Source organism: Cygnus atratus, chromosome 22, assembly GCF_013377495.2.
Source record: "Cygnus atratus isolate AKBS03 ecotype Queensland, Australia chromosome 22, CAtr_DNAZoo_HiC_assembly, whole genome shotgun sequence".
Classification (NCBI taxonomy): Eukaryota; Metazoa; Chordata; class Aves; order Anseriformes; family Anatidae; genus Cygnus; species Cygnus atratus.
The window spans coordinates 1826637-1849825 of NC_066383.1; the positions used below are offsets into that span (position 1 = coordinate 1826637).

At 49.6% G+C, this 23189-nt stretch overlaps 1 protein-coding gene across 1 annotated transcript; it reads left to right on the plus strand.

Moving 5' to 3' along the window:
* Positions 1-804: 804 nt before the first annotated feature.
* Positions 805-9789, plus strand: LOC118252480 (transmembrane protein 45B-like). Its single transcript, XM_035555777.2, is given in 8 exon segments — positions 805-810; positions 973-1075; positions 6934-6942; positions 7558-7752; positions 8020-8232; positions 8727-8911; positions 9291-9436; positions 9663-9789. Coding segments are annotated over 8 exon segments (984 nt in total).
* Positions 9790-23189: the final 13400 nt, after the last annotated feature.

Sequence of the window (23189 nt, forward strand, 5' to 3'; positions counted from 1 at the left end):
AAAAGCAGCTGCCCCTCTGCCCGCAGGCCCCAGCCCCTTTCCTCTTGTGCACAGAGGGTGTTGCAGACAAAGGGGGCTGCAGTCAGGCTTTTATTGCTTTATAGCAGTGCTGTAAAGACTAGCTTTCCTGGAATGCCAGCTTCCCTGCATTTCCACCACTTTGGAGCAGGTTTATTTTGCAGCGTTGGATATCAGGAGGTGCCAACAGGGTCAGTGCAAAGGGAATTAAGCAGCAGAGTAATCCGCCACTGTAAATCCATCTGATAAACACCATGCAATTAAGTCTCATGAATTGTAACTGATGAAGACAACAAGCATTTTGCAGATACTTATTCTGCTAAGAGGTGATTGGAATATTTTTTTTTCTAAACTGTGGCAATTCCTCTTGCTGCTCTGATGAGACGTGACCCGGGGAGAGCATTTTGCAGCTGCTGACTCCTAGTGCACTGAGGAAGCCTTATTTGCAGCATGACAAACTGAGCACCTAGAGTGCTCCAGGACAGAAAACAACCTTAATTGAACAGCAGAAAAAAAAAGTGTGGTGCTCTGAATTATTTTCTTTAAAAAAAAAAAAAGACAAAAAAAATCATTCTTCCCATTAAATAGCCACATGAGGGCAGCATCAGGTGGCAGAGCTGGTGCTGGGCGTGCAGAAGCTGCTCCAGGCTGGCCGAGGTCACCCTCACCTTGCAGGCACTCTCCTCCTTGCCATCCCCAAAAGCCGGAGGTTATTTCCATCAGAGGGGATGCAGCTGAAAGCTAACCTTGTTTTTTTTTTTTTCAAAGCACTCGTTACTTTTGAGCATGAAGGTGGGAAAGGGTTTATTGAATTCTTCACGGCTCTGTTTGTTGCTCTTAATCAAGTTGCAGTCTCCTTTCCCTCTGAGATCTCCTCCAGCATTTTCTTGTCCCCTTGTCACCATGTGGCCACAAAACACTTTTCCCCTCTGTAGCACCGAGAGTCTGGAATAGCTTCTGTCTGCCTCATTAACTCCTGGTCCTACAAACATCCTAGGACTGTCAGTATAGTGCTTGCTAATTTGTTTTCCTTCTCTGGAGCACGTTCTTTTCCAAGGTATGAAGGTCAGCAAAGGAGGAGAGATACAGCCTGTGATTAAGTTAGAAGAAAATACAGGTGGTGGTTGCTTTTTGAGGAACTTGTTTTTGGGTGAGAATTAACAATTTGTGTTTTGGCTAAAAAGCATGTTTGTAAATAGCTTCGGTACCCAAAGAAGGGCATGAAGGTTGCTGGGTGCCCAGGGCACAGTATGTGGTCCAGAGATGGCTTATTATATAGTGAAGTGCAACCAAAAGCCATCCTCACATTTATTTCTTACATGACAGACATACCAGGACAGTCCTAAATGGAGTACTACTTTTAACACAGCTTTACTACCAACCAGTACGTTTTTCACTATATAAATTGAATTATCAGCTAGCATCTTGAAACTTTGTACTGGGCAGGCTGGACTGAATGGCCGTGCAGCTGGCATGGACCCGGGCTATGTTTGTAGCCATATCTGACTTTAAAAGGGCTGTAATGCCCTGGGAGATGTTTGGGGTGGTTTGGTTTTAGCCGTATGTCACCGCAGCCTGGTGCTGGTGGATGGTGTCGGTCAGTGCAGGGCGCTGCCAGTGTTGCAGAAATAAGGAACCTGCCTGTTCAAGGCAGGAAGATGCTGCTGGTTGTCCCAAAGAGATACCTAGCCCTGTTTCTTCTGTCTTTCTCAGTTCTTCAGTTTCTCAGCACCGAGAGCCCCAGCACAGCCCGTCCACGAGCTGCTCATTTCGTGGTTCTGACCAGAGATAGGATCTACCGCTGCCACCCTTCATGGCCACGTTTATGTAAGGCCGGAATGATAGCGTAGGAAGCAGAACAAGCCCTGCCTATGCTTTTACCACCTGCTTCACCTCCCCTGTTGCCTGTTTATGAAAGCCTGTCTTAGCATTCGTCATAATAATAATAATACTTTGCAATTCCCTAACAACCATCCATCTGCAGAGCCTAAGCTGCTGGCAAACCTTTAATTAGATTGTGCCTCCCACCACCCCCAGGAAGTAGGCAAACATTATCACATTTTTTCATTAGCACTGAGGCCGATGATGAACCTTCAGGGAGAGGATGTTGCAGTTAGAGCCAAGAAAAAATAAAATAAAAAATGAAGTCAAATTCAGCTTGGTGTTGAGCTGGGGAACATCAGGGCAGCTGTACGGTTGCTGGGACTATCCCATAACGTTCCCCCTGCCCCAGTGGTTTGCAGCTCAGCACAATTCATTGGAGTGCATCCCTTCATGCTAGCTGTGATAGCACCCATGGTGTGTGGCTGACCCCTTCTGTGATCTGGGGGGGGGCTGCCATCATTTTGTCCCCTGTTCCCAAGCACTTCTCACAGTCTCATCCTCACTTTTTGTTGTGGGGATGCCTTAAAAGGCTGGAAATCCCTTTTCCCCAAGCATTTCGTGCACTGCCAGCTTTTCCCAAAGTCTGCCTTGCGAACAGACTGGCAGGTACTTTATTTTGAATTACCCTTTCACAAAAACCTTTCTCTGCTGTTTTTGCTCCTGGCTGGCACTTTAACCTCCATGGCAAGGGGCAGGCACGGTGCAGCTGGGCCTCATTTTTTCCCCTCTTCCCCCAGCTGCTGGCTCCCAGCTCCTGTTCTCCTGCAGTCCTGGGGGGCTTTGCTGCTGTTTGGTGACCAGCTTTTAGCTCAGCTGCTTTTTGGGATGCTGCTTTGTGGAGCTGGCTGTTAGCAGGAGGAAAAACACAGGCACAAACCACGCTGCTGCGCTCCTCCAGTAACCTGCACGCTCCAGGTAAGCTCACATTGCTGTATTATTTTTGGGTGGATCCATAGGGAGGGCTTCTATGGGGGCTTAGGGAAAATAGCTGCATTTCTCTTAGTACTCAGTCTTAGCGGACCCTGCAAGCTCCTGAAAGCTTGGCTTGGTGCTCGTGCTTTGGCAGCCCCTCTGCTGCTGCAGGCTTCCCTGGAAATTAGGGATCCCCTTCCACATGTGCTTGGCTCCCACCACGCGTTTGCAGGACAAGCAGCACCTGCAGATGAGTGCAGTGTCCCTTGCCCTGTCCCTGTTTGCATTTCTCCATCCTGCGAGTACGGAGGTGCCTCCTGTTGGAGGCGAGCAAGCCCCGGAGCGGCGTGCAAGAAGGGCTGGTGGCAGCGGTGCAGCACAGCAGCACGCCAGCAGCTGCTTGCTTTTCTTCCTTCCTCCTGCTTGCTGCCGCTGATAGGGAGATAATGCGTGTAAACAAGCTCCTGGCTATGGCTCGGTGGCATTTCTGGCTGTACTGGAGAACAGCCCATCACCTTGGGGTAGGCTGGTTTGCCTCCTGCTCTTCCAGCCTCGGGGCTTCCCCACGGCACTGGCTCATGTGCACGGATCTTGCATTGCTGAGCGTTGGGCACAGCTTCTCCTGCACCCCGCTGGGGAGGTTTTGGGGTTCACAGGGAGTTATGTAAATGTTTGCAACCCAGAGAATTACCAGATTGCAAATTTAGTGAGTGGCTGTAGATGCCCAGGTCTGCTCCTTGAGCAGTGCTGCTCCTGCACCATAAACCCAGTGCTTGGAGGGGAGCTGGGGGCAGTGGGGGGAGCGTTCGTCTCCAGGCACCTGCGTTGCTCATCTGTGCGGCTGGTGAGGTGCTAAGGCTGGGCATGCAGGAATTTGGGGCATGCTTTGCAGGTTAGTAATGATTTGTGGCTGCAACTGCTTGGTGTTGGGCAGTGTTCTGTCAAATAGGGAAAAAAAGGAGTAAAACCAGGCTGCTGTGTCCTGCCAACCCTTCTTTTTGGGGTAAGGGTCCATCCTTCTCCTCCTCCTCTGGAGACTGAAGAGCTGGATATTGAGCTTGCAAGGGCTCAGCTCTGGTTTGGGAGCCCCTGACCCCAAACTCCTGCCTACAGACACCTTACATAAGGCCAGACCCCATAAAGGGGTTACTGAGTCCAGTTCTGGGACTTCAGAGCCCTTCCAGCAGAGCCTGGCGGTGTTGGGCGATGCTGCATCCTTGTCTTTCCTTGGCTCTTTCCCCAGCCATCCAAAAAATAACATGATAACTGAATATATGTGGTTGCCATGGGAACAGGAATTGGCTGCTCTTCCTGATTTTGTGGCAAACTCCAGGAGACTTCTTGTTAATAGCAGGCCGAGGTGCCTCTGGTTGTGAAAGCCGGTTGACTCAGCGTGCTTTGAGCTGTCCTGCAGGATGCTCAGCTCTAAACATCCTGTCTGAGGGCCACCTCCCCGCCACTTCTCCCTTTATCTGCCACTTCTGAGTAATAACCGCTCCTTGCTGCCCGCATCTGGCGAGGGAGAAGGACAGGCAGAAGTTGCAGGTAAACTGCTCTCTTTCCCCATAAAGAAACGGGTGGCTGAGCTGTGCGTGGAATGGATGTAGCTTCTTGAGCCCACTTCTTCAAGAAGAGGTTTTATGTGATGGCAGCCACTGATGTCTCCCAGCAGTCAAGGCAGTGTCAGAGTTTCTGTGGCTTTAGCACTTCTGGGGGTCATCAGCTTTTGGAGCTGTGCCATGATGGAGGATTTGCAGGAGAGGGGACAGGCTGGGTGCCTCTGCTGCTGGGCGAGGGCTGTTGGCACAAGAGAGGTGTGCCTAGCGGAGGTGGAGGAGGATCCACAAACAGGTACATTTAGGACAAGACTCTCCAAATGTCCCTGGCTAGGCTGGTTGTCCTGGGCTGCTGCTTTTCCCTGCTGGGCTGATCTTTTCACCCACAGATACTCATGTATCCTTGCGGACAGCATCCTCCCTGCAGCAGCGATGTCCCTGCATCAGCGGGAACAATCCCCCATGTGGGACCGAAATCATCAGAGGTGCCATTTGGCTGGATGTGTGCTGGAGCTGTGATGGCTCTGGGGGAGAGCCTGGAAATCAGGCAGAAACTCTGTCCTGCCCAAATGTGCTGTGCTGTAAGGAGAGAAGGCAGCTCCCTTACGGCTGCTAAAGCAAAAGCATCGCGGACTGGGAGCTGCGGGGGGAGAAGGGCAGCTCAGGTAATAACTTCTGACTGCAGCTGTATTTCACATCCTCTGACAGACATAGTAGCTTGCAGGAAAAATAAATAACCCAAGTGCCTCTCCTCAGCCAGCACTGCATTCAGGGGCTGCGACTCGCCTGGAGCTCAACCAGCGTGCATGTGAGCCTGGCCTGGGGTGCTGAGGGAGCTGGTGGGCGAGGTGGGCTGAGTTTGGCCTCTGTGGGATGGTTGTGGGGATGGGGGAGTGTTTTGCTATGCCTTGAGTATGGGAGCTGTGCAAGTGCTTTGTTGCTTGGAAACATGTCTGGTTTCTCAGCAAAATAGTGGCTGTTTCTTAAAATAAACTTTTGGGTTTGCTTTTTGAGAGGGCTACAGCCAAATGTCTGCTTGACCAAACGGTGGGCTTGGGGCATCTCTGCTGAATGAAAGATGCCCCAGAACATACTTTAGGCGTGAGAGAGGCAGAAAAATGTGCTCTGCACCACAAGGAGCTAAGTACATACAAGTCTGCAGTCTCTGCGGTGGCTGCTGGAGAGCTGTGTCCTGGTGGAAAGAACCAAAGGGGACATGTGAGAACTGCCTGAAGCCTTGCGGAATTGGGAGGCTACAAAGCCAACTGTCCATAAAGGAGAAGAGTGAGGCTATTGCACTGGGGAGAGGGATGGTCAGGGCAGAAGAACCTAGGGTCAGCTTTGAAACAGTGGTTTTGGGGCTGCTGCTAATTGAGATGAGGGGTGGATGCCCTGTGGATGTGGGGGGATAAATCTCTGAGTTGAATCTGGACACTGGTGTGGCTCAGAGCTGCAGGTGGGATGTGTTGGTTGTCATTTCTGATGCTTGGGCGCTGGGATGTTTCTGCTCTCCTGCTCCTCTCCTCCAATTAAGCATGTAAAATTAATGTTCCAGCTATGCATCTTGATCGGGGTATGTTTCTGACTCCAGCTTCAGGCTGTTGTCCTTGCAGTTACAGTCCCTGCAGGGCAATGGTCAAATTTGGTTATAGATCGTGCAATTACACGCTGCTTAAATGTGATTCAAGAGCATTTGTTCTTAGTCACTTCAGCAAGTGGATGCAGGTGCTAGGATGATATGTGCCCTGGCCTGGGTGTCCAGGCTGTAATCAGCAAAGACATGGGCCCTCCTGGGGCATGATCCACTTCACCCTCCTGTAGGCACCCAAAACACAACAAAAAGCCACCACCAGCTCCTGAACCAGCTGCTGGGACGGGGCCGATCTCATCAGCCCAAAGGGCTGTTGAGTAACTTCCCTCCTGAGAGGAAACCTTAGCACGGCGTGAAGAGCTGCGAGCCTTCCCCACATCACCTGTGTCCTGGAGATGCGATGGGTGACACAGCCTGGAAATCCAAATCCTGCCCTTGCCCACACAGAGCCAGTTCGACTGACTCCAGTACTGCAGCCAAAACCTGGCCAGGGACACCTCGCAGAGCTCTCCCTCACCTCAGGCTCTTGCCCCGCCACATCCTACCCTAATTTCGCAGCGCCTAATTACTTTCTCGTGTGGGAGGACTTGGAGAACGTGCTGGAGTTGTTCATCCAGCCTCTGCAATTTCCTTTGGTATTTATAAACACAAGGATGTGATTTGTGATGCAAGGCCCTCCTGATGCAAGGCGGTGTGGTAACTCTTCCGCGGGTGAGTAATGCTTGCTTCCACACAAGTGCGAGTGGTAGCGAAGGAGCAGAGAGCCCGAGAGGAGGGAAGGAGCGAGACCTCCTCGAGCGATAGATGTATACAGAGAGCAAGGAGAGAGGTCTTGCTGGAGGAGACAAGACCATCCCAAGGTAACATCAACATGCCCCGATAACAGCTGGAAACCCTCAGATAACTCCTTATTCCTTCTGTGCTTGCTGCTCTTTCTTCAAGTTTCTCCTTGCCTTCCTTGCTGCTACTCAGTGCCTGGTGGTGTTGGTGCGGTGGCATGCCCTCAGTGTCTGAGCTCTTCCTTCTGGAGATGAAATGCCTTTCCCTGATGTCCTGTCACTGCTCACGTGCAACGTGGATGTTGCGGGGAAGCTGCACGAGGCTCCTTTGGGGAGCGGTGCTGGTGCTGGCCTTGCCTTCTGCTGCGGGGTCCAGCAGAGCCGCAGCTGGCTGGAGCTGCTGAAGGTGCCGGCTGGATTCACGCCCTGGTAATTATCTGGTTTGGAGGGAGCTCGTGTTCCAAGGAAGTAATTGTGCTGTTGTTTTTTATTAGCAAAAAACTTTGTTATGGTGCCTCTTCTAAAAGCTGCTGTGTTTTCTTGAGTGCTAATGCATTTTTCTTTGGCACAACGAAGTCCTGATTCTTGTATGCATACAACCCCATATGTATATACATATATACATATACAGTGGTGCACGGTGGCAGCTTCTCCCTGGTGACTTCACGTCTCCGGCATTCCCTGTTTGCACCCAATGGTGCAGCGGCTCGGTTGGGTGCAGCTCCCCAGGGAAGCCAAGCAAACGAGCAGCCCGACCTCTCTTGGGGATAATTTGAATTTCTCCCCAGGCACTGTTTGTCCTTGCAGGCCCTGTGAGTGAGCCTGATGACATCGAGTTTCCTCGGCAGTGCCCTCCGGGGCACCTTCTTCCTCGTTTTTGGTCTCTGGTGGTCTGTGCGATACCCCCTGAAGTATCTCAGATGGAAAGTGAATGCCGAGAACCAGCCAAGCTATGGAGTCCAGCGCGCAGAAGTCTTTGAAGGGGCAGTCAAAGCTTTCTTTGCTCTGGCAGGTAAGGGATGAAGAGTTTCTGCTCTGCAAGGCAGCAGGACCACACTGCAATCACTCTCCCCCATGAGACCGGGCTGGTTGGGGTGGGCTGCTGTGGGAGAGCTTGGGGACAAGCTGGTGGTACGCACTGTGGTGGGACCCTGCTAGCATTCCTATGGATAATGCTGGGCAGATATTGTTATGAATTCCCCATCTCAAGGAAACATTTCCAAGCTTGTATTTTCCTCCATGTAAAAAGAAAAGCGTGACCTTTCTGCTCTCTGCCTAGGGATACTGGTGGAGCAGTTTGTTCCCTCTGGTCCCCACATGACGCTGTACAGCCCCAAGACACACAGCTGGACAGACCTCACCCACTGGCACTACACCACCATGTACCTCTTCTTCCTCCTCTCTGGCATCGTGGATGTCGTCTTGCACTCACCACTGAAGCTGCCGCTTGGCTTGGATCGGCTCTTGCTGTCTGTGGCTCTCTTCATGGAAGGTGAATGACGTGGGGTGTCTGGGGGGGGAGGGGTCACCAGCTGGCAAAAGTCCCCCAGCTGTGCTGTGGCTGGTGACAGGGTGCAGGATGCACTCTCCGTTCCTCTCCAAACATGAGCCCAGCCACGGCTGGCCGCTCGTTGTGCACAGGGATTTGCGCTTCTCCTGGTGACAAGCAGCTGTCCCTCTCTGGAGTCACAAAAATGTGCTTTCCCCACCCAACAGAGTGGGAAACCATGAGGTTTGAGGTACCTTGAGGTCCCCAATCCCTTCCGAGCTGAAGGTGCCCGTTGCTGTGCTCCTGGCAGTTCTGGCTGGGTCACAGGGATGCCCACGGCTCTAGGGGCTACTGTATGTGCAGAGCACACCGGTGGCTCTTCCCATCAGGCAGATCACAGCAAGACCTGGAGAATAGTCGCAATATTCAGATGTGTTCTTAAAAAACATGCACAAATCCCACAACATCCTCTTCTAATGCAGTGTGAATCTTGGCAGGCTTGCTCTTCTGTTTCCGTGACTACAGCGATGCTGCGCTGGACCAGCACCTCCACTCCCTGTTGGCCATGGCTATCTTTGCTGGAGCCCTCTGTGCCCTCCTGGAGGTGTTCCTCCGAGACCACATCATCCTGGAGTCCCTCAGGACCAGCACCTTCCTTCTGCAGGGCTCCTGGCTCTGGCAGGTCAGTGGGACCCAGTGCTCTCCTCCGAGCAGTGGGCCTTGCCCCCAGGAAGGCAAGAACAGGGGTGCTGCCCTGACCCTTATGGCACATCTGATGGGGTTAAACTGGATGGGATATCTTAGTAAGAAACTGGGGGAAACACAGGTTAGTGCCACAGCTGTCGTTGTGGAGATATGAGCACAATGTTGGGTCCCAATCTGAGTGGGGAGGTGAAGGTGCTGAGGGCAGTGGTCTGGGTGCTACTGGGATTATTTTGCCTCCAGCCTGTGGTCAGCTGCAGCAGTTTGGACACAGAGATAAAAACAGGAGGGAAAGCAAAGAGCGACGTGCTAAAGCCTGATGTGTACTGATGCCTAACGCCTCCTCCGTCTGTGACCAGATTGGGTTTGTGCTGACCCCACCATGGGGAGGACCAGGCTGGGATCAGACCGACCGCAGCAATGTCACATTCCTCACCATGTGCTTCTGCTGGCACTACGCGGGTGCCCTCGCCGTCCTGGCAGCCAACGCGGCCACGTCTCGCTGGTACGTGGGTGAGAGGGGCACAGAGGGCCAAGAGCACCTCCAAAACCCCGTGCCGCCCTGGGAACCCCAACACCTGTGTCGTGGGTTAGGAAAACCGCGTGTCCTTGGGGAGCATGGGCTGCTCCGTGGCTTGGCTGGGAGGGATGGGGAGGGCTAGGTGCTGCTGCAGAGCTGACAGCTCTGCTGCCCGTAAGCACCTGAGCCGTGTTCCTGTCTCTCCCTGCAGCTGCAATGAATCCTGCCAGCTGAAATTTGGGGACATCGACGTGGAGCTGGACTGCGGCATGTGCATCCGCAAAAGCAAGGGCTCCAGCGGCGCCCTGCTGCCGGAGAGCGGCTTGGATGACAAGTGAGGCTGAGTTGGGTGTTTCCCTTGTGGAAACTCCTTCCTGCTGGTCTAGAGCTACCGAAATGGGAATTTGAGTTTTGCCTTGTTGACCTGCACCGACGCTTGATGGGGGAGCACCAGAAGCGGGAGGCAGGGCCCCAAAGGCAGAGTGCGGCAGCAGGCACGGAGCTGCTCCTGCACGCTGCCGGCATCCCGCTGGCAGCAGTACACCCAAACCAGGCTCCTCGGGGAGGGTGTACCTAATTTTCTCAGGCTGCGATCTGCAGGGATGGTTTGCTGGTGGAGTCTGCCTGGTGTGGCTGATTTGGCTCTTATTGAACCTGGCCCTCGCTGCTGGAGGCAAACTGCCTTGTGAGTCCGTTCCAGCATCTGTCGCTTGCTCTGGTGCTAACGGAAGGGTTTTTGTACAAAGCTTAATGTGCACAGCGTATATGTGACCACCAATAAAGTACTTTAACAAACCGAGATGATGGATCGCTTTACTGTGACACCTTGAGGATGAAAGCATGGGGAAGGCAATGTCCGGCTTCCAAGCTTGAGGGGTGAATGAAAATCAGAGGGACTGGGCTGTGGGGGGCAGTATTGCCCAATGTCCCCAGTGAAAGGGGCAAGGGTGGAGAGGATGGGGGTTGCCTGATCGCAGGGGCACGTAGCTGCAATTCTGCATGTTTTCAAATAAAATTTAAGAGGGTGAAGGAGGTAAGTGGAGCAGCCTCTTTGCCAGGGATTTTGGTGTACCTGGGAGATGGGGCATTTGACCGGCAGGGTTCAGTGTGGAGAGAGAGCCTTCGGAGCAAGATGACGGCTTCAGCAGGACTGGGTTGGACGTACAGATACTGCTGGTAGGTCTCTGAAACCTGGACTGTGCAGCAACCTCAGCTCAGGTATGGCTTTTCTTCTCAGCCAGCTGTATTCCCTCCCCAGAGCTGGTCACTTCCAGGGCAAACAGCAACAAAACCTCGGTGTCTGCTTTGCACTTGGTGCCCATGTTGGTTTTTTGTTTTCTCTTAGGTTCTTCACTTCTTTTGCAGTTGAACAGCATAGGGAGATGCTTCCTGTTGTCCAGATCAAAACCTAATAGAAGTTGTCATTAAACAGGATTAGTGAAAGAACAGCAAGTTCATCAGAAAGTGGAGACGTTTAAAGTGGTTGTGCCATGTCCCATTTTAAGGGCTGGTCAAACAGCTTTGCTGTTGTTTTTAACACCTTTGCTGAGCTTCTCCCCAAACACACATGGAGACAGCTTAGCACAAACTCTACTGCTGTTCTACACAGTTTCAAAAACTCAGCCAAGTCTTGGGAGGAAAGAAAAACCCACCCTGGCTTGAAGCAGTCAGTTCCCAGCCCTGCACAGTCCCTGGAATTGATTGCTTCAGATTTCATTTCATTGCATTTTCTCCCTTTGGAGCAGGGCTGGAAGAAGTCCAACATGCGCTGCTGGCAGTGTTGTGCCCATCGAGGAAAGGATCTTGAGGAGCAAAGGAACCAAGGTGAGTACAGCATTTTGGCCTCCCGCATTTGACATGGACACACGTGGCTCTGACTTGTATTTGGGGCTGTAAATCTGGCTGGCATGCATGAGCCGTGATTTCCCCAGGAAATCTGATTTCGTTAGCTGGTGCTGATGTACATCTTCTGCGCCTGAGTGGGAGCTTCAAATGTGCTACGTGGAGGTGATGTGCTCTGGTTATTAATAACTCTCATGGGACTAGAAGCAGGGTCATTCGGTCAACTTGTTATAGACTAGCTGCCATTAACGGGAAGCTTAGTGCATAGGTCATAACCCTACGTACCGTACTTTGATTGAAAAGAAGAGGAAAAAATCCTCTTTCCCCTTTGATCAACTAATGTCACTTTTTTCCCATTTTTTCTTGTCTTGCTATTATCTAGGGAATGTGGATTCCCTCTCTTACTGAGGTTTTAGCTATTTAAAGCTTAGATCTTTAGTAGAGATATTTGTATTTCTTCAAGGGAAGAAGAAACAAGAGCAAATACTTAATGATCATTTTGACGAGCTTAGCAGGACCAAGTTCTGAGCCTACAGTGAATGCCCAAAGGTTTCTTTGAATAGCATGCACAAAATTACCTGCCATCTAGCTGGGTGATAGAGGTCCCGTATTTGAGATATGACTCATGTTTATTGGGTCAATAGAGTAGAAAGAAATAAGCAGATTGTTGTCACTGTAATTGCATTGTAGAGCAGTTCCTAGCCAGCCTGCATATGGAATTTATATCCTCTATAACAAACCTTTAACCCAAAGCACTCCTTCCCTTTGAAGCTGGAAGACGATAAAACTCATCGACTAGACAGCATTATTGGTTAGGAAAGTCTGCGCTGTCTGCCCCAAATCTGGCCATACTGGTCACAAACTGAGGACAGAGATGGGTGATCCTGAAATCAGGTGGGTGTACAGACCTGTGACATCCCGCTCCATGCGATCCATGCCCCTTCGAGGTGGGTTATGGTGTGTGCCTGGGTGAGTTTAATTACTGGGGACCTGATAATTACACTCAGTTCCAGTTTCTGCTGTTCCCCTGCTGGTGTAGTAGCACCGTTTTGTGCAAGAACATCCGATTCCTCGTGAGGCTCTCATGGCCCATCTGTGCTTTAGGTCCCCAGGGAGGCAGCAGTGATGTTGACGTGCTGCTCCAGGGCTGAATTTTTTTCTCATGGTCTGAGGCTTCTGGAATTACCTTGGCCAGAAAACAAAGCCTCGATCTGCACGTTTGCAAGTCATTAATGCTTAACTAAATGGCACCGCCAGAGCCAGGAACTAAGGTAATGCTTACCTGCTTTTTATCACCATTTCCTGTCCATTAGCATACCGAGACCAGTGTTTTTAGTGGCAAATATTCTCTGTTGCACAATTACAGTAGGGAACTAATTCAGCTACCCAGAGTGCATGCATGCTGAAGGACCAATCCCTCCAAACAGCATTTGGTTAAGGATTGCAAGAAAACCAGGGAAAGGGGGAGAGAAGTTTTTCTATTTCCACAACTGCTCTGCTGAGGGCAGGTGTCAAGGACAGGATTTTTCCCCACGTGAACATGGGAAACTGGCTGTGAAAGCTTTCAGAAGAATGGGCAGTGAACGCAAAGTGTGATCTGAGATACCGCCTCGAGCTGGAGGGAAGGAGGAGAAAATCCTTGAGACTCTATGGAGAGGGGCTGCTAGAGGACTTGAAGAGCTTTTCAGGCTCTTGGTACCTGGCATCCTCATGCAAAACTTTTTATTGTTATTGCTGAGAGACTTGCTGGAGATTCATGGTTAAACAAGAGTTGAAATTAGCATTTAATGCACCACTAAAATCTACTGTTTCATTTTAATTAAAAAGTTTCCAAACTTAGTGTAATTGCTGTTCAGAGGATAATTTGATTTTCTAGGTCACTTTACTCATCTAGAACAAGCATGTTTTATTTTATTTTAATAAGTCAATGTATTTCTTGCCTTTCAACTCAACTGATTTAAGTAAGAACAAAAACCAGCACATGTTTACACGTAGTCTTTAAGGATGCAGAACTTGAATCTCCTCTAAAACTCACGGGCAGGCTATATATGAGAAAACAAAGTGCTAAACTGCTGATTGCAGCTATTAATGCGTTGGCTGGGCCCTAGCTATGCCAACTGCCTGTGCATGGCACTACTGCAGAATAGGTCCCCCAGCCACTGCCAGCCCACCTACATTTGTGCAGGGTGTGTGTGGGCACCTCTGTCATAAGCAAATGCAATGTGCTGAAAATCCACCAGAGCGTGTAGGTTGACAAAACTACATTTAGCATGCATGCACGTCCAGGCAAACAGCCCCTTTGCTAGGGGCTTAAACAGGGGGATGCACTGAGAGCATAAGGCATGAATTATAATTCAGGAAAAAAAAGCAATTGGTAAGGCTTGCTGCAAGCAGCACCAAAATATCTGGCTGTTTTCACTGCTGCTAGGTGCAAACCACCTGGGGTCTTCCACACACCGGCCACTTGCAGCAAGAGAAAGATTGGCTCAGGGAGGCAGCCCCAGCCACAAAAGCAGGACGTTGGTGCCTGCTGAGGTGTACAGCCACATGAGGAGATAGGAGAGGGTCCAGAGAGGTGGATGGAGACTGAAAATCTGAAGGCAGATGTGTGCATCTCTCAGAGGCTCAGAGAAATAAGGTGCAGGAAGCATCTCAGCTGTTGCACTGCTTAAGGAATAAGAGAGATTTCAAAAGGAAGCAATCTGAGTTTGGGTTTTAATGAGGTATCTGGGGGGGAACCTGATATTTGTCCCAGGACAGGCAGAGTCGGAATGTGGGAGACCACCTTTATTAATTGTATTGGAGCCATGCAAGGCAAGTGTAAATCTTTCTCGCTGTTAACGAACATACTGACAATGTGGCTGCAAGAAAAGGGTCCAGGTATTCATGTGAAAACCAAAGCATACAGATAAGTGCTGTCATCCTGCCAGGCTCTCCAGCTTTGGCTGGGGTGGCTTTTTCTGCTGAGACAGGTTTTTGGGGTTCTTGGTGTCGATGTGTTTGCTCACACATGGTGCAGACATTGGGTGAAGTCTGGTGGAGGCCAACAGCCCTATACCAGCAGCGGGGTTCTGGCTGTAACAGGGCAGAGCAAGGTGAGGCTCTGGCTCAGATCAGCTGAATGATGGCTGGTGATTGCTGTTGTTTCTGTAGTCCTGAAAAGAGCAGATGCTTTTTCTTTGCCCCCCCCTTTTTTTTTTTTTTCTGGTCTTTATTTCACTTGCTAACACTACTCGCACAGTTTACCTTCTGGAAGGATGTTATTTTGGAGGCTGCCCCTGTTGGTGCAGCTTCTGATTTGAGGGTGGGAAGCCTGAAGGCTTGGGCTTTGGAAGGTCTGGTTTTGAGCACATCCATGGAGATGTGCTGACCGGCCTGCTGTGCTGGATGCAGCCTCTTCGTTTCCACCAAGGGCTGAGCACCCTGCCCAGCTAAATGGACGATCCTGTAGTTCTAGTGGGGCTGATGCATTTTACTTTGGTCTTAAAACTTGGGTTTCAGCATTTCCCTCGTTCAGGCTGAAGAATTTAGCACCGCGGTGGGCCAGGTTCTTGGCTGATGGGGGCTCAGCAGCGCAGCTGCTGGGGCTGTGTGTGGATGGTGTGCAGGAGGCTGGTCTCGTGATGCTCTGGCTGTTCTGCTGCTGCGTAATTCTGGGTTTCAGCAGCAGTTACACAACGTGATGGAGACAAGAAACTAATCGTTAATGTATTTGTACTAAAATTTGTGAGACTCAAACCCAGCAAACGCTTTGCTGAATGCATGTGTGTAACACGATGCTCATAAATCATGCTGTGTGAGAGTCTCAGTGACACTTACACTAGAGTGGCTTTATTGAAATAATGTTCAATTTTCCCCTTGAAGTATTGTCTGTGGAATTTAACCTGTCTGGGGCTGCTGGGATCACTCATGTCTTGCCTGACATGCAGACAGGTATATGAATTTCTGGCAGGTGGTTTTTCCAGTGCTGCTTTGAAAATAAATAGGAAAAACTGCAGTTTTGGGGGGGGGGGAGGATGTAGTAAAAACTAAGTGTGCTGATGTGTTTCGCAAAATAAATTGCTGTGTTCATAGGGCGTCCTTCAGTATCAAACAGCAGCACTGTAGCTTTACGGCTGCTCAGCAAACAAGCAAGATGTAATGTGAATATTGCTTCAGGTGAGAGCAGCTGCCTTCTAAGGCATAGAAGCACATGGGCAACTTTAGGTGAATCCAAAACTTTGGATATAGTGGTAATATTTCAAATAAAACTCAAAAAAACAATTCCAGTTTGGATTTTAATCTAAAGCCTGGTAGTAGCTCTTTGTTTTACAGGACATGATGAGGTTCGTGCAGGTAGGCTGTTGTAACTCTGTTCTTGGGCTAGCTATCTGTGCTGGGTGCTTGTCCGAGAAACACCTGGCGTATAAATCCATAAAAACGTGGTGAACATAACTGGTTCTGTCCTTCTTCCAGCTAAGCCTATTTCCTAAATGCTCCTAGGCAAAGCCCCGCTGGTACCTGGAAAGGTGAATTAGATGCTTAGGCTGGGCTGTGCAACGTACCTGGAGCAAGGAGGGTGCTGGGCATGTTAGCTTCAGAGGCAGCACAGCTGATGATAAGTGCTCTCTGAAGGCAGGGATTTTAACCGTAATGGACAGAATAGAGCTGGCAAAATGTCAAAAGGTAACAATTTTTTTTAAGGGAGTTCTGAGGCAAACAGTCCTCCGCTGTAATGGCCAGACTTGAGGGACTGGAAAGCAGATTTTGCAGACGAAATGGGATTCAAGGCAGTGCCATAGGCAGAACAGGAGTTGCTTTCTTCAGATGTTCTTCCTCAGCGTGCTTGAATAGTTTTTTGCCTCCTGTGTGTGGTAAGGAAAAGCAGGACAGGTGATTTTGGCCCAAGCACGTTGGGGGACTGAGATACACCTGTCCTCTTCCAAATGCAAAATCAAAGGGAACAAAGTGAATTTCTCTGGGAAGAAAAAAAAAAAAAAAAGAGGAAACTTGACATCATAACATGTTGTTTGTTCTGGTTTTGTTTGTTTTCTCTCCCCTTTCTTTTCTAGGTCAGCTGTGGGGAGGGAAGGAAGGGTGCTCCTCCAGGAACAACGCAGGCTGAGCAGGGTTGGCACGGGTGCTTCCCAGGGAGCCTGGCCCAGCCCTGCTGCTCTGATCTAGCAAATCTTTAGTCCTCATTATGTCCAGCACACCCGAGGCAACAGGCTTGTTCACGGCTGCAGCTCTTGCTCTGGGTACCTGTGGCTTCTTATTGCATGTGCCAAGGTGTAAGAGGGTGGGTATGAATGCCACAAAAGCTTTCTCTAAATGCTTAATGTTATTACAAGACTATCAGTCTCCAAATGTTTTCAATGTGTGTGCCAGGTAGGAATACCCATGTGTGCCATGTTGTGGTGGGGATATAAGCGTGAAACAGCTAGATCAAGTAAAGAGCCGCCAGCACTGACTGGTAACGCACCTCGAGCCAGTAGCACATTCCCATCTGGGGAACTGGAGTCGCTTTTTTTTTAGCTATTCACCAGAACTGGTCATGAAGAAAGAACAGCAATTGCCTCTTATTCCTGTCCTAGCTTTCTTTCCCTCGTGAATTCCATCACTTCTCTTGGCTGAGGGTGATGGTTTTACTTGTGAATCTATCTGATAACATTTTTTTTTAAACACTGTATTTGTAATGCATCTTTTTTGCTGGTCTGACAGCTTATGGTGTGCTGCTGCCATCAGTGCACCACCAGGTCCCTGTGTCACTTCAACAGCTCCATCACCTGGTGAGGACCATAACTGAGATAGAAGGGTGAAAAAAAGAAAAATCTCAGCTTTGTTCCTTGCATTTTCTTCCTGTGGGCTAGTAGCATATGCTGGGTATGGTACAGCTCCTTTTCATCTTCAGGGGGAGACTGTTTACAACCAGACAGAGACAAAACAAAACCTAGTTCCTGAATTTGTCAGGAAGGACCTACCTGGAGAAGCTGTGACATGACTCAGGGAAATGGCTTTCAAGAGCTGTCTGGGTTTTAACTACAACTTGGACCCCAGAAGTGTCACCTTGTAAACTATTTGCATTTAAGAATAGAAGTTTTGTTACAATGAAACTTGTTTAGCCTGTCTTTAAATGCAAAATACTTAGATCAAATTATCTTGTTCTACATGTGGTTAGTAAAAAAAAGTTTGTGTTTAAATAAGGATTTGTTTGTTTCTATGCTCCTGTTGTGTTTTAGTTTAGCTGTTAATTAACATTGCATCTGATTTATTTGTTACAGAAGTCTTTGGGAGATGGTTACAGAAGTCGTCGGGAGGTGCAAGCTGAGAAGAGTCAGCCTAATCATGCACCTACCTTGCCTTTCCAAGAGGATCTGATGAAGAAGAAAACTGAAAAAAATTGAGGTATGTATGCATGTATCTACAATTAGCTATGACTTAATATCTTAAATCCTGCAGCTGGTGATTGGAGCTGCACTTTCCATCATCTGTAGTGAGGGTGTTGTCATCTGAGCACTTGAGCTTTTGGACCAGGCTTAAATGCAATGATGGAGACTGTCCTGGCTAACAGACAGCAAAAGACATGTAAAGATGGCTGTAAAGCCCATTTGTTAGCTCCCCGGGGATGATGAAGAGTAAGTGAGGAGACCACCATGCCTGTTTGTGTTTTGATGGCAAGCTTTTATTGTGTGTTAGGCTTTGTTCCGTGAGCTGCCTGACTTCCCTTGGTGCTGTGATGTACCTGTTACCTACAAGGCGCTTGTAAAAGCTTCAGAATAAATGATAACTCACAAGAATAGCATAAATAACTCAGTCCAGCTCATGTCCTCTACTTTAACTCTATTCTAGTAAAACACAAGCCTATCAATCAAAAGGGACTTATTACTTAGGTTAAACCAAAATGTTTTTATTTTTTCTTCTACTGGCATCAGGAATCCTGCAGAACCCCTTGCCATAGCCAAAACAAAACCAAAAAACAATGAGATGAGCAATAAGAAACACCAGGCTAGAGCCTTAAAAATAAAATAACTAAAAAAAAAAAAATCAGAGCCCCGTCTCCTAGTTTTTACATTTAAAGAAAAAAAACTTCCCTGCAAAATGAAATTATGAAGTTAAGCATTTTTATTCAGATAAACACAGTAAAAAACATACAGAACAAAGAACACCATCTGTATAATAGCTTTTTTACACACAAAAACATCATTATGCATACATAGTAAAAAAGTGAAATATCTTCTGTGTGAGCAGAAATTGAAACTTCAGCACAAAAAAATAAACATTTAAAGAGAAGACAGATGTAGAACTTTGCTGGACAGGCTCAGTCCTGTCCCCCTTGCTGTATTAGCTATAGAGAGCTGTAAAAGGATACAAAAATCTCTTCAAAGTGAGTCAATTTCTAAAGAAAAATTGCACTGTCCCAAACATCTAAACCAAGAGCTAATGATTAATGATACCTCGTGGTACTTAATGATACCTGATTGTGTCCAGCACAGCACTGCTGCTGTGCTGGACACGAAACTGATTTCTGGGGAAGACTTAATGCCACTAATATTTTTGGTTCACAAGAAATTCAAGTGTTATTTATTTTTACAAAGAAACTTAAGCAAACAGGCTTGTAAGTAAAATATAAGGATCTTTCAGTTTCTTCTCTGGCCTACAGTTCTTGGCACATCACCTTGAAAAATGAAGAATGCCTCACCACCCAGAGCAGTAACACCTTCACAGGGCCCTGATGTTCTTGATCCTCACCCATCGAAATAAGCAGACAGAAGTAAGAAAAACCTCCCAGAATTATGGGGAGGGAGACAGCAAATACACCATCTTTTCGGAAGGGATTATCACGTTAAGTAAGCGTCATACCTGCAGCTTGGCTGTGTGACCCCGCAGCTGTGGTACCAGAGAGCTCAGTCCAAACATCTCTGGAGAAGCACCACGGGCTGGAGCTAATGCTCAGTGCCACAGGAGCAGCAAGTATTAGCTGCAAAATTCAGCCCAAGAGCAGAACCCCACCCATTTGCCCCCATCATAAACGCATCCTAGCAGAGAACAGCTGGACCCTTGCCTTGCCCACAGCATTTCAGCATGGAAATACATTGCAATGAGCTGCTCCCCAAAGAAGCTGCGCAAGGAACATCTGCTTCCTCTGGACTTCAGCACGTGCTGAAAGCTCATGTCCACAATCGCTTTTTCCCAGGGCAGGACCAAGTCTCAAGGCCTGTAAACCAGATTAGAGAGAAGAGGTATCAGAAATTGACACCCAGGACCCTTCATTCAACTCAGCTTCCCCAAATGACACAGAAGTCGGGTCTAGCATCATAAGGATTACGTCCCTAGGACGCACACTAATAAGTGCATCTGCCCAGAGGAAGAGAAAGGTTTCATTTAATAGGGCAAGGGAATTCTTCTTCAGCCTCTACTGGCCCAACATAATAACGCAGCTAATGTTTTGTGCTCAATAACCCACAGATGGGGTAGGGAGCAGCTGCAGGAACAGGCAACGTTATACTCAGCCCCCTGAGCTCCCAGTCTGACTCCGGAGCCATCCCTTTCCGCAGCAGTCTGCAAGATGCCCTCCAGACGTCCCCTCCAACCTACATTTCTCCATGAGCCTGCACCAGCTGCAGGATTATTCCCTGCCAAGGCACCATGCTGGAGGAAATGCTTATCGCTCACCTTGTGCTGGCTGATGCAGCGCCAGCCTGGGGAGATTCGGCTTTGCTCTGTTCTCGTGCCAGGCTGCGCTGCGTAAACCACAGGCCCAAATCTGCCCAACACAGCCGCTGTCCGAGCCGCCCAGCAACAAAAAAGCCTGAATTATAATGCCTCTTTTTAACCAGATTGGCTCTGCTGCTGCTTGCAGGACTGCTCGCTGTTCACAGACCCGGCCTGGGGGCACCAAGCACGGCTCCACAGAAGAAGCCGGCCCACAGGCCCACCTCGGTCCGTAGGCTCCAATCCCTGCCTCTGTCTGCTCAGAAAAACCTTTACACCCCTTTCTCCCTGCAGGCCCTTGCTCCAAAGCTAAAAAAAAAAATAATACTAAATAAATCCACCCTGGCACCATCTCACAGATCAAAACTGGGTTTTGGGCTTCCCCAGCTAGCCAGACCCCTTTGGGGAATCTTCCTCTGCAAGAGGGGGCTGGATAGTGGCTCAGATGCAACCCTAACACCAATCTGATCTACGCTGTCCACACAGGCCAGTATGAGCAGAACAACCAGGTACCCCCTCAACCTCTTTAACGTTAGAGCCATAATGTACAAGGGAGGGAGTTTCAAAACAATTTAAGCGCGTACTTGTTTCTCCCAGTACAAGGGGACTGTGTTGCCACGCCAGCCCATGAGCAAATACCTACCGAAGGGCACCCAGGCTCCTTTCTGCCATACCACCTCCCCAGAAATTCCTCAGTCGAGAGGGGAGAGCAGGTGAAGAGGCCCTGCTAAAGGCAGGGCTTGCTATCACGTGGTAGCGCCATACCAGGCACAGGCTAGCTCACATGGACACCATCCCAGCAGGCAGCGGCGCTTAGCTGGCGTGATCTTGGGCTCAGCGATTTGTGCCAAGGGTCTCAAGGCCACAGCACCAGAGATGCCTCTCAGCTCTACAACTGCATGCAGATCCCTGCAATCACCACGGCTGACAGGTGAAGTAAAATACCTTTTTGTTCTGCGATTAACTTCATTTCTTGCAGGAAACGTGCCCTCTTCTTCCTCGGATAGAAGAAAACCCGGAGCTCCTGGCAAAGCCCATGGCGTGCTGCAGTCTTGGAAGCAAGCAGGCTGTGCACCAGGGGCAGCCTTGGCGGTACAGGCAGAAATTGCATCCTTCTGCTCCCCCGGAGCACAGTCCACGTGAGCAGCGGTTTCAAAGCAGAGCAAAGCCTCTACTTACCGCTATGCAGGCGGGCAGGGAAAAGCCACAATTGTGCGGGCAGGGGCTCGGAGGAGGCCTTGGACATGCAAGGCTTTTGCACATCCATGCTGTCCCCAGATGGAGGACACAAGTGCTCCCTGCTGCGTAACACTCACAAGAGGAAGGTGAGGAGGCTGAAGGGCTGAGGGCGCCTTTCTGGGGAATCCTCGCTCCTGGATGAAAGCAGGGCACGGTGAGAAAAGTAGGGTATGGTGAGAAAAGCAGGGCACAGTGAGATCCCAGGGCTGGGCTGCCTGCAGGGTGGCCAGGAGCCCAGGCACAGGAGGGAGGATTTGGACCGGCTTCTGTTGCCGTGGAGACAACGGGGACTTGGAGGATGCTACGGAGAAAATTCACAGGTAAAACCGGCTGCCCCTGCCCGTTCTGGTCTCAGATCAAGAACAAAAGGACCATTTGCGAAAGGCTAAGGCATGGCAAACAAATAGGCTAAATCATGTACTTTTCCACAACACTCGCAGCCCCACAAAGCCGAGGGAGAGAGGACAGGGAAGCACAAGAGTCTGGAAAACAGGAACATCCCCAAGCTGTTCTTGGTACAGCTAGCAATTTTGGAAGAGGATATTAAGCTTCCTGGACCGTGTTCAGTTATCTCCTCAGCTCTTAACTCTGCTACTGCAGAGTCTTTACCCCCTCCCACTGCCATGCATCACGGCAACCATTTTGAAGATGGGACTGCTCACCTTAGGCCCCAGCCTTTCCCATCACCCTCAGTCCAACGCAGCTGAGCACTGGGTTTACTTGGCATGCTGCTGGCAACAGGCAAGGCAGCCTCTCGGAGAACCTCCCAGATGCCATCCAGAGGCTGGTTGATGCTATTTAATGAGCGCCTCATTCAGTCCCCAGCCTGCTCCCAGCTTGCTCTCGGGAAAGAAGAGCTGCTCAAAACAAAACAGTCGGATTTAAATTGGCCTGGCAGACCGCACAGATAGCCCACAGGTCAGAGGTTAAGTACTCCTGCAGCAAAGCACAGGCCCCCCACGGGTCACTGGTAAATACAGCAAAACTCTCTGTTATTTTTAACCTGCTCCTTCCTGCAGGATTGAATCACAGGTACGTACAGTAATGCCTCGTTCGTCTCTGCTGTTTGCTGCACTCAGCAGAGCCTCCCCACCACATCTGCAGCGATGCTGCTGGTTGGTGCCTGCTCCGCAGCTGGGATCACCGGGGGAGCTCGAGCAGAGACATCCCAGGCACTGCACGGGTTAAGGATGTCCTAACTTCACGTGCTGGAGAAACGGCTTTCAAGCCTGCTGCCTTACAGCTCCCCTGGGCTTCCATCCCGTGCTGTTGCCAAGGCTCGCAGCCAGGTGATTTGCACGTGGTCCCACAGGGGCTTGAGGCTCGAGAGCACGGGCAGCTTTTTGCAGCGGCTGAGAAATCACTGCAGAGCCAGCGTGACGTGGATAGAGCAGGGCAGGGGGCTGTGGGGTCAGGATTACCACTCTGCCTGGTTGTCATCCTGCATACAGCTCCGAGATTGATGCTCATCTAAAACAGCCAACCATTTCTCAAAAGCTTAACTATTTTCACACTTTCCAAAATACCTAACTTCAGCATTAAGCTCCACTTGCCCTCAATTTCTGTCTCACTCTTTATTACTCTGCTTGCCAGCTACGTGTTATTATGTCCTATAAAAATGGGCTTTCTCCCAGCTCATCTGCTTTCAATGTTCGACCCTTGCCGTGCACATATAAAAGCCTCTGCCATCTCAGTAGAGTATTGATGCCAAATAATGAGTTACGACTGCTCTGGAGAAGCCCAGGCACAAAGAGTTCCCTGCCTGCTGACACCAACTTTAAGCACTGCACTAACCTTGAGATCTACAGCTTGCTCCCAGGAACAGCGATGCTCAGTGCTAAACCATCGCAGCTGTAAAGAGAGGATGCAGAGGCTTTATGTGCTCCAGGTTAATGTTTCTTTTTGATGGAGCAGCACAGGGGAAGGCACCACATCACCATGTACCTTGCACATCTCTCCTCAAAAA